Below are 11834 nucleotides of genomic sequence, written 5' to 3'. Positions count from 1 at the left end.
GCATTACTTCTGAGTTTTTTTCCTTAGTTGCTATAGCCATTCATATCAGCCATGCGCTAGAACTCAATTTTCAAAGGCTTATAAATAGCTCAAGATAACAGCTAGTTTAAGCATTTGAGCAAGCAAATGTCTAACTGGCTGAAGCAAGCAGCATTAGACACATCTACTTAGAAGCACATATTTTTGAAGTCATTATTTTAAATCTTAACTTTAAAATGTTCAGTATATTTGACAATATATCTTTGAAAAATGTATTTGGCAATATATCTGAAGGTCTTACAACCTTTGTTTTTTAAATTTGTATTCTCCCTCCTCAATTTTATACTTGGTCATAAAAAYAATTTGCTTCTTGGTTACAAAAGAGATACTCTTATAATTTCTTCATTCATTATAAAGAAAATATATCCCCTGCCAACAAAATACACAGGAGAAAACATATGGAAGAGATGGATGCTGGTATTTAGAGAGATGTAAACGTTATTTTACAGTGCAAAGACTAAATGCATCACTTCAGTATTTCATATGGTTTTTGAGTAATTTTTTAGGTCCTGTCCCCTTTTACTTAATGGTTTTGATTAAAAAGCAGTAATTATATGCTGCATAGTTTAAAGAACTAATTAGGCTCAGGTCCTGATATAGCCTATTAAACTTCAAACATTCTGAAAAGAAAGCATGTTTGAATACAAGTCATCAATTTTAATCTTGTTAATGTCATTCATGACTAACTGCACTTACAGGACAACCGTATGTTATTAGACATCTAGAATATTGAAGCCCTCTAAGTCACTTGTTACAGAATAACAAGTTTTAAAAAAATACAGAGTACTTTAGAGCAGACTTTGAACAGCAATATGTCAGTCCCCCAAAAACTGGCATCCTTGTATTCTAAATTCAAACTAGAACAGTCATGTTTCAGTTGGTGCCTGAATTTATACAGAAAAATTAGTTTAACTGATCATTTCTCACATTTCACAAAGACTGCAAATAACTTCATTCATTGCAAAACATTTCCATAGCAGACTGCTTTAAGATGTCTGAGGATCTGAACTGCTCCTTTAATTAACTGGGTATGCAAATTCTTCTAACAGTATTGGGGATCAGTACTAAGCATAGTCCATATGGGCATCTTAACAGAAAGTGACAAAAACACACTTGCTTGTGTTCCAGAGAAACACTGGGAACCCAACACTGACATTAATAAATGGACAACAATTCTTGGTCAGAAGCAAAAGTGAACTTATGTTACCCTTGTGATCACCATTTAAATCAGATATTTGACCATTTAACAATCTTTAAAAAAAAATCARAGCACGGACACAAAAGTGAAACATAACTAGAAGTTTATTCTATTTTTGTGCCTTCTGTAACTTCTTGCCTTTTTTAGAAGCCTGCTTCTGGAGCTTCTTCATTTCATGCTTGATGATCCTGTTTCTCTGTTTAAAAAAAAAATCACGTTAATCAATCAGAATGAAAACAACAACTCTTCATAAATATTATTYTTTAATTTCATTTCCAAGCTTTCAGGTTCTCCACTTTTGGGTAATCATCCTTTGCTAACCAGATAACATTTTACTAAGTCAGAGGGTTTACCATGTATTACATATAAAACATCAAATTCTACCTAAAACTGTTCTGATGATCTACCAAGTCACAAGCATTGTTCTGGCTGGTAACTTGAGTACACCACATATTACACACAGCTGAGTTTAATAAAGAATGAAATATTAACAGAACCCATCAATAAGGTCTGATTTCAGCTGCAGGTAATTCCTTCCTCAGCTATAACTTAGAAGACTAACACACAAAACATGTTTGACCAGCAGTTTGATCAACTGCTTAAGAGAAAAGGGTGGCCAAAGAATCAAAAATTCAAGGCATTCACACACTTTGGGTCAATCCATAACCCAAGYCAGATATAAAAGGCAGGCTTTTGAGATAAGTATTTGACTCTGCAGCAAAAGCTACAAGCGTTAACTACATAAGGAAAATACACTCAAACACTTACCATTTTCTTTGCYTTCATGACCTTGTAGCGATCAAAGTCAGTCATTTTGGCTTTCTGTTTGAAAAGAATCAGTCATGAAGTTCTGATATAAACATATATAAGAAGTAGTTACTTCAGTGTCTCAAAACATTTCACAAGTAATTCTGAACATCTCCAAATTAAGGCTAGCTACACATCTGGAACCGATTTAACTGTTTAAGGCTTTTCCTGGGAAGCAATGGCACAGGAAACAAAATAAGTTATAGAGACAGCTGAACAAAACAAAACTTTGCTACAAAGCATAAGGCTGAAAGCTGATGGGCGCAAGATAGCACAAAAAAGCTGATAGCAACTTCAAATAACCTATGCCTTAACCTACAAAAGAAATCGCATAGTGTATTAGACTGCACCTAATTTTAATGAGTAGAAGTGATACTATGTGTATTACTCATCCAGCCAAAAATTGTACCTTTTCTCTGGCTTCAATCTTCTTTGCCCATCTTGTGGCTGCCCATTTTTCATTAATATTTTCCTTCTCCCAGGCAACTCGCACATGCTTCTGACGAGCACTGCATTGAACAGTCAGATAATTATATTCACACTGTCTGCAGAAAAAAGCTTTTCACTGACAGCAGCCCATAAAATTTCATACAAGAGATGATCATCCTTCCACATTGTACATGGATTATTTTAATGGCTACATTTCACCACATACTAAGTCAACAACACATACACTTCTATGGACTAACCTAACATTTCATTGTGTAAATGCTTGCCTAGGACTGAACAGATGAGCAACCTCAAAAGGAATTCTCACACAATACTATAAGCATTGCTCTAGAATCAGGAAGGCAGCAACTTTTGATTCTAAATTACAGAAACTCATATAATAACAAAGTTAAGGAAAAAAGAATGAGTTCAGGTTCCTACAATTCCAGCACAGTTCCATAGGCAGGGAATATATTTAATATCTGAAGGTGATCTAAGCAGTAGCTTAAGACACCATATACACAAAAGCAAGGTTACATAGCATTACTCTAACTGCTGCTGTAAGTTGCCTAGGGCAGTCTGTTGTTTCCTTTCCTTCCACTTTCCTGAACAGAGGTTATCAGTCAACATTCATAGTGAAAACTTATGTATTCAACTGGTAACGTGGTCTGCCAAGTTTCTATTACACACACATTTATCAATTTAATTAACATTATATGAACTTATTTAGCAAGCATCAAATCACATAATTCAGGCAACAAGTGATAGCATGTCTTACAGAGGCCAAAAAAAGACAGAACTCACCTGTGTGGGAACTTGAGAACAAAGTCAGTGAGCTGCATGCACTTGAAAGGCATAGCCTGTCTTCTGACACCACTACAGGGGCCATCAACTAGTGCCTGGAACAAGAAGACACATGTTTATTAGCAGTTTTCCCAGCGTGCTTGATTTAGACAGCAGCTTCCTAACAATTTGTGAACTGCAATTTGACAGCAATGGTCTGAAATGGAAACAAGTTTTGTGCTGCCGAAGTCTGATCAGTAAGTCCTGCATACGTGACCCAACTTTACAGCAAGACTTCTAAAGGCCCATCTTTGTTTTTGGAAAAAGAAACTGAACTAGAAAAAGTACATAGAAATAAGATCATATACTTCASCGTTCTCTTCTCTGGCTTTTTCTGGAATATTAATTGAAAAGAATCTCCTAGCCCAAATATTTACCTTAAACATATAAYGGTACCACTCCATTCATAAGTTTTAGACACTAACTAAAATGTACTTGRCCACCACTACTCCCACAAGAGTTCCAAGACCTCACACCTCTAGTCATAATATATATGTAGAAAATAATGTGTCTATCTTATTTCCCAAGAATTCACTGAATTTAGCTTTTAAGGCACTTACAAGAGTAAAAGAACTAGGAGAAGAGATAGCAGAGAAGGAATTATATTACTTGCCAATTAAAAAGAACTTACTACTTAAAGTTTCAAACGGTAATGCCTGCTAAACTGTTCCTTTCTGATCACTGCTCGTTTCCTCGAAAATCTATTCACAGAATGTTTTAGTACACAAGCTTCTTAAAAGAAATAGGAGGAGGAAGCTGGGCTGCTCTTAGCTTACCCTGTTTTGGTCAATAACATCCACAATGGCCACCAGCTTGCCAGCATGCGGCCCGAAGGAAATGAAGGCAACCCTGCCAATCTCGACGAAGCGTTTGAACACCTAAAATCAAGGAGAGCCGACACGGGTCACGCCAGAACCATCCAAGGCCGCAGCCGGACTCAAAGCGCTCCGGGCCGCTGCGCGAACACTCACCCCGCACAACACCCCCCCGCCCGAGCGGCAGCCTCAGGGTAACACCSGCAGCCCGGCAGACCCAGGGGACGGCGGGAGGCGCAGACCCCCATCCGCCGCCGCCCCCGGGCGAGGCGCAGAAGAGCCGCGGGCCCCCCTCCGCCCCGCGCGCTCCCAACGGCCGCGCGCGCGGCCCGCTCCCAGCCCGGCGCTGGGGAGGCGCCCGGCGGCTTGCCCCCCTCCCTCCCGACCCGCTCCCAGCCCGGCGCGGGGGAGGCACCCGGCGCCCCAGGCGGGCGGACGGGACGCGGGGAGACGCCGCCGCCGGGCCCGGCAGGCGCGGAGGCCCCGGCCGCACGCACGTACCATGATGGCCGCCCGCGAGCAGAAAGGGAGGGGCGGCTTCCGCGGCGCCCGGAAACAGCCTCCGGGCCGCCCCTGCGCAGGCGTGGGAGGCGGGGCCGGAGTGCCGCCTCCTCCACTGCGCTTGCGCAGAACGCCTCCCCCGCCCATCACGGTGAATACGGAACGGAGGCTCCTCTCAGTACGCATGCGCTCTACGGGAAAGGCGCGGAGGCGGCCGCTCCGCTTTTCTATGCTCATGCGTGCCGGCGGCGGGGGGGGGCGCGCGCACCGGCATGAGGTGGCGGGGGGAAGGTGTCGCCGCGGGCCCTGCCTCGGCGCGCATGCGCGGGGCCGCCTGTGCTCGGCCTGGCTGTGGGGTTTTGCCCGCTTTCACTTTTTTTAACCTATCTGTGCTTTATAAAAAGAGCGTTTGCTGGTGTCCTCAGTTACTCCAGCGTGTCAGCGCTGCCCAGGCACTGCGTATCCCGTACCGTCGTCGCAGCCCACAGCTCCTCCAGGAGTACGTATTTGCACATTGCTCCAATCACTTGGAGTTTTCTGTGGGCCACGTTTTGGGTTTAACAACAGCAAGTAAGAGCTTCTGGTTTCAGCTCCCTTGAAAGACTGGTCCAATGGCAAAAAAATACTAGAGGACRCTGCAGATCCAAAGGACATGTTTGTGCTGCAGCAAAGGCTGATGAATTTGTTGCATCTGAGCACAAGAAAAAGCTGACTGAGCACAGTCAACATGCCCTGAGACAACTCGTTAAAATTATCCTTCTGACATTTTAATGAGGGGATGGGTAAAATAAACCAAAATTGTACATGTTCTTTCATACTGTAGTGCAGAAATTGACCCTAATTTGAAAGAGCAGCTTAATAATGCATAATACAGTAGCCTAGACATACTGGAACAAATGCAAAATCAACTTGTAAAGCTGATAGGAGTACACATTTAGAACAAACTTTTAGAGAGGGTAAAAATATTTCAGCTTAATAGTTCATGCCACCAGTGCTTTTCCAAGAAAAGGGAACATCATGTTGACTTTATGTTATACCCACCCAAGTACAGAGGGACGAGCAGAGCTCTGAAGATCTGGTTGGTTTTGTAGGTATCTCTGATACAACAGAAAACCTTACAGAGCTTTTCATAGAAAAATTATCTACTTGGGGATTGTATAAGGAGCTCTTAAGGGTCTACAGCTGTAACGTGGTAAGGAACTTGTATGATCAAAATGCCTGATATTCTTCCAGGAGCCATTTACTCCTCTGACAGGACAGACGTTGAACACAGCGATTTTTCTCAGTTGTAGAATGCAACAAGTGACCAACTTGTTAAACACAGTCTCAGAAATCATCACTACGCTTAAATGTCCTGCAGAGTGTACAGAACTGCAGGAACTCAAAGATGTAGTAGGCCAGCCCTGGGAGACACAGGAGGACCAAATTAGGGTGTGAATGTAGCAAGAAACAAGAGATAAACTAAATGGATGCACTTAGCAGCTCCAGAACAAAGTACATTGTTATTGTTGGAACCTTAAAAAAAAGAGCTGTCTGTGATGTGCATGCTGGAAGATTGCTGTATTCTGTCACTAAATTTGCATTCTTGGTTGCACTGGTGTGTGTTAAATATAGTCTGTCTTGTAAGAAAAACCTTCATGCATGCATGCAACAGGCAGCCACAGACCTAATCACAATGGCTGATGAAGCAAACTCTATTTTTTGTACTCTGGGGAGAATGAAGGAGGAGGGTGACAACATTTTCTTCACTTTATGCTGAAGTCCAATGTTTGGCCTGTGCTGTTAATGCTGAAGAATCACTTCCATCAGTGTGTGGCAGCAAAAGGCATCAAAGTAGCCCTGGTGTCACAGATACACAAGCACACTACCAGAAGAATGTGTTCATTCTGTTCTTGGACCATGTTTATCTCAGAGCTTCAGAGACAAGTGTTGCACTGCTCTTCTTACTTTATTGCTCAGTACCTATTGCCACATAAATTACATTTACCAGACAACGAAGATAGCGAGAGCTCTCTACTATGCATACAGAACGGACCGTTCCAACCTTGATAATGTCAAAGCAGAGTTGCAGAGATAGCGGGCAAAGTGGAGAGACATTCCAAGGGACAACCAGCTAAGCAGTGTCCTTTCAGTGCTCCAAGAGCTAAGGCCAGCATATTACCCTGAGCTCACTGCTGCCCTCATTCTTCCGGCCACTATGCCAATCAGCATTGCTACCAAGGAAATGCAGCTGGGGACCCTGCAGACCATCAGGACATGACAAAACAGCTCTGTGGGTGAAAGTCAGCTCACTTGGCTGGCTTTGATGTGCATGCATCAAGATACGGACATTGATGTGGATCACATTTTGCAGGATTATTACTCACATAAACATGAGCCAAAACACTTGCTATGAGAAAGAAGAGTTTGTGATAAGCAAAAAAGTGTAAGCAAAAAGCACTGCAGARGGCTAGAAAATAGGTCTGGCCTTCATTCCTCAGGGTTTTCTGTCAACACTGGAATGAAATATCCCAATTTAGCTGTCTAAAACATAGTGTTTATGACTGTTTATATGGTTTTGTTTTTATAATAAAACAGAGCAAATATAAAATGCACTTAAGCAATTTTAATTGATGTGGATATTTTATGCAAGTGCTYAGGGAACTGATCATTAAAACATTAATGAGCACTTAACTCCATAAGGTATTTTTGAAAATCCCATCCAGAATGCCATTATAATATTATTTTACCATGTGCTTTAAAATAATTATCTATTAATGCATGTATTTATACAGTTATCTTTAAACAACTGGTGCTAGACCAGATCTGTACTAGATGATGAATTTTGGATTTTTCCATTTTGCATTGGTCTGGAAAGATAATACTTTTCATTTTCTTCATTTGATGTAACATAACTCTCCAGTACTTACGGAGAAGGAGAATACCTAAAAAATACTGGTCTTTTAATGACCCTTGCGTGCTTTATGGCAGAGCTACTCAAATGTCAACAGTGACTACATGAATGACTTGGTGAGTACCTGAGAGCTACATCTGTTCTACATAACTGTAACTTGGATGCATATCTACTTCTCTTAATCTCATAAACAACTGGGAGAGGCATCGTAAAGAAATACCAAACTTGGGCTGCGGCTTAACATTAAACATTGAAAACAGTTCTAGAGCAAAAACACAGTGGTATAAAAAAAATCACAAAGTACTAAAGCTCCCTCAAAATTGATATGAGCATCTGAATATATCATGTTGGACTGTTACCACTTAATGAAAGCAGTGCTTTGTGTATATAAAAATGAAGCATAAAAACAAGGCTTAAAAACATTTTCTTCCATGAATGCACTTAAAAAAAACATACACCAGGCCTGCACAAATTTTGCTGAGCCAGTAACTCTAAATACAATCTTCCTGTTACTACACAGAAGAAAAAAAAATCTCAAAGTACAGGTGAGCATTATTTGTGTTATGGAAATGTCATACATCATCTTCATTGCCATTCAAGAGAGCATGAACTGTTCCTGAAGTAATAAAAACCAAATTAAAAAATTGAATAAAAATTCTTGCTAGACCACTCTCAATCATCTTTGAAAGGCCATGGAGATCAAGAGAGGTGCCTGAGGACTGGAAGAAGGCTAATGTCACTCCAGCCTTCAAAAAGGGCAAAAAGGTGGACCCAGGGAACTACAGGCCAGTCAGCCTCACCTCAATCCCTGGAAAAATGATGGAACAGCTCATCCTGGATGCCATCTCTAAGCATGGGAAGGATAAGAAGGTGATCAGCAGTAGTCAGCATGGATTCACAAAGCAGAAATCATGCTTAATGAACCTGGTAGCCTTCTACGATGGGATGACTGGCTGGTAGACGAGGGGAGAGCAGTGGATGTTGTCTATCTTGACTTCAGCAAGGCTTTTGATACTGTCTCCCGTAACATCCTCATAGGCAAGCTCAGGAAGTGTGGGTTAGATGAGTGGACAGTGAGGTGGATTGAGAAGTGGCTGAAWGGCAGAGCTCAGAGGGTTGTGCTCAGTGGCACAAAGTCTAGTTGGAGGCCTGTAGCTAGCGGTGTCCCCCAGGGGTCAATACTGGGTCCAGTCTTGTTCAGCTTCTTCATCAGTGACCTGGATGAAGGGACAGAGTGCCCCCTCAGCAAGTTTGCTGATGATACAAAACTGGGAGGAGTGGCCGATACGCCAGAGGGCTGTGCTGCCATTCARAGAGACYTGGACAGGCTGGAGAGGTGGGCGGAGAGGAACCTCATGAAGTTCAGCAAAGGCAAGTGCAGAGTCCTGCACCTGGGGAGGAATAACCCCCTGCACTGGTACAGGCTGGGGGCTGACCTGCTAGAAAGCAGCTCTGTGGAGAAGGACCTCGGGGTCCTGGTGGACACCAAGTTAAGCATGAGGCAGCAATGTGCCCTTGTGGCCAAGAAGGCCAATGGCATCCTGGGGTGCATCAGGAAGAGCGTTGCCAGCAGGTTGAAAGAGGTGATCCTCCCCCTCTACTCAGCCCTGGTGAGGCCGCATCTGGAGTACTGTGTCCAGTTCTGGGCTTCCCAGTATAAGAGAGACATGGAGCTCCTGGAGCAAGTCCAGTAGAGGGCTACTGAAATGATTAAGGGACTGGAGCATCTCTCCTGCGAGGAAAGGCTGAGAGAGCTGGGCCTGTTTAGCCTGGAGAAGAGAAGGCTGAGAGGAGATCTTATCAATGTGTACAAGTATCTGAAGGGAGGGTGTCRAGAGGATGGGACCAGACTCTTTTCAGTGGTGCCCAGCAACAGGACGCGAGGCAACGGGCACAAACTGAAACACAGACAATTCCATCTGAACATGAGGAAAAACTTCTTTACTGTGAGGGTGACAGAGCACTGGAACAGGTTGCCCAGAGAGGTTGTGGAGTCTCCTTCCTTGAAGATATTCAAAACCTGCCTGGACACGATCCTGGGCAATGTGTTGTATGTGACGCTGCTTTGGCAGGGGGGTTAGACTAGATGATCTCCARAGGTCCCTTCCAACCTAAACCATTCTGTGACTCTGTGATTCCCCTAATTGGGATATGATTGACTATAACACTCAGTATTCTTATCTTTACCTCTTTTTCCCGTCCTCTTAACTGATCATTTTCCCCTCTCTCATCAATGTTGAATTATGCTGTGCAGTACAAGTTGGCTTTTCTTCAGCCAAGTTTGCATATTGCTTTAGGGGCAGTTTATGTCACTTGTGTTCCCCTTCCAGAATCTCCATATTCATTGAATTTCTCATTTGTTTCTTCTGCTTTTGCTGCTTCTCCATAGCTAAGGCTTTGCTTCGTATTACAGTCCTGTTCCTATACCCCCTATTCAACAACTCTTTTTCAAACCAATCTGTCTCTCAATCTACTGTCCTTGGTGCCTGGAAATTTGTTCTTCTCTTTGGCACATACCTTTCAGATCTACATTATGGTGATGAAACTGAAGTAAGCCCTAAAAAGCATCAGAATCCCTGAATGAAATGTTAACAATCTTTAAAAGTAGAAGMTGTGTTAAAACTGTAACTATGAACACTCCCTGACTTTATGTGAATTCCATTATAAATATTTATATAAAAGTAAAATAGCAGCTTGGTTTTAATCACCAGGGTTTCTTCACAGAAAACATGGATTCTGGAGATAATGAGCACTCTCCACTCTGAAATCTCCCAGGATTAGTTTCACAGCTTGCAAATTTCCATCCCCCCAAAAAGCATTTCAGAGATTTCTACCTTCTAACAAGAATAACTTGCCTACCAGGATGAAAATATCAGTATTGGGCAAAAGATGAAAAAAATACACTTGACTTAGCTTTTCACAATTTATTTTTATTTGTTTTCATAAGCAGGCAGTAAAGAGTATAAAAAGATAAATAAGCTATAGTTTATATATATGCCCAAATCCTCTACTCTTTACTGACTTTCCCAACATAATTGTTCAGTTCTAGACGGCAGGACAATATTACATGCATTAATGAGGTTCTGACTTATGCTCATAGGAGGACTTAGCTAAGATGACTGAAGTGATTAACATCCCCAGTGCCCCACCTCTCCTCCAAAAGTAACCACTGTACAGGCAAGGACAGCCAAGCAGGCTGTGTGTCTGAGCTATGCTTTTTACCTTAACTCTAAACTGTAATCATAGTGCTGGCTCAGGAAGAAGCAGTAAGCTGAGGTGGTGCAGCTGCCTGGCAGAAGTTGAATAGCTTCAACTTTCCTGGCTGAAACTGACAGGAGACATAAGACTGAGCTCTAAATCAGGATGGGTATCATAGCAATACAGCACGAGGAGATTATATAAATAGGAAAAAGAAGGAACTAGTGAAAAAGGAAAACAGGAGGTGATGCACAGAGGCAAAGTTTTATTTGAACAGATGTTGGCTCTATCCCAACATATCTGGAAGTCCAAATTTTGAACAAATTTACTTGTTCTTTAGCTGCCAACTCAGACAAGTCTAACAAGGCTGTCTTCTAAGCATAAACCCGTTCTTTTGTTTTTGCAAAACCACACGTGTAAACAGCATTGCCATTTTCAAACAAAACAAAACAAAGATTTTGTAGGGCAGGTAAATATTCCAGAATATCATTATCAGCAGATATTGGCAGTTGAAGAAAACATTTTAGTGCTCACATCCACTTCTTTCTGTAACTGCCTATCAGCTCCCCTTTTCCCCCTTAATTGCAGTTCCAGATCCAGCACACAGAAGATAAGGCTTTTATTTTATACCAATCTCTAATGTCCAGTGCACTCTGAACTAAATTTTTATCAGATGTTACCAGATCTGGGCACCACAGAGTACTTCAGCACCTTGTAATACCTTCTGCCTTGTTTTAAGTACTGCTGCTCCACTGAGAGTAGCAGGTCACAGTAGTGTACTGACAGGGAAGGAACGAAGGCCTCACTGCCAATTCTCTGAAAAGTCCATTTAGTTCCTTTTAAATCATTTAGCAGCTTGTGAAAAGAAAATGGAAGCAATAACATAACACAGAAAGAAAAGATACAAATTGAAAAATATTATTCACAGGTAAAAATAATAGCCACTGTTGTTCTCCAATCTCATAACCTAATCAATATGTGGAACAGGTGAAGCAGGGATGTGCTTTTTAGCACATGTGAAGTATGAATTCATAATCCAAGGTTAGCTTGAATTTTGAATGTGTGCATAAGCAAGTAGATCCCTTACATGCAACAAACCTGCATGGAAACT

At 42.0% G+C, this 11834-nt stretch overlaps 1 protein-coding gene across 2 annotated transcripts; it reads right to left on the bottom strand.

Moving 5' to 3' along the window:
- Positions 1–1323: 1323 nt before the first annotated feature.
- Positions 1324–4815, bottom strand: RPL14 (ribosomal protein L14). 2 transcript variants are annotated; one of them, XM_026068010.1, is made up of 6 exons: positions 4633–4815; positions 4093–4194; positions 3278–3372; positions 2454–2553; positions 2006–2059; positions 1324–1433 (listed from the first exon to the last, which is right to left on the bottom strand). In XM_026068010.1, exons 1-6 carry the CDS (start codon positions 4777–4779, stop codon positions 1347–1349), a joined length of 585 nt encoding a protein of 194 aa, XP_025923795.1. In that variant the 5' UTR covers positions 4780–4815; the 3' UTR covers positions 1324–1346. The 2 variants fall into 2 exon arrangements, with proteins under 2 accessions (XP_025923795.1, XP_025923796.1); XM_026068011.1 differs by lacking the exon at positions 1324–1433 and having other exon boundaries at positions 2006–2087.
- Between the last annotated feature and the right edge of the window lie 7019 nt (positions 4816–11834).

This window comes from Apteryx rowi, unplaced genomic scaffold (assembly GCF_003343035.1).
Source record: "Apteryx rowi isolate R43461 unplaced genomic scaffold, aptRow1 scaffold_266, whole genome shotgun sequence".
Classification (NCBI taxonomy): Eukaryota; Metazoa; Chordata; class Aves; order Apterygiformes; family Apterygidae; genus Apteryx; species Apteryx rowi.
Note: the sequence above shows the minus strand (reverse complement) of the source record. Positions and strands in the feature narration are given on the sequence as shown.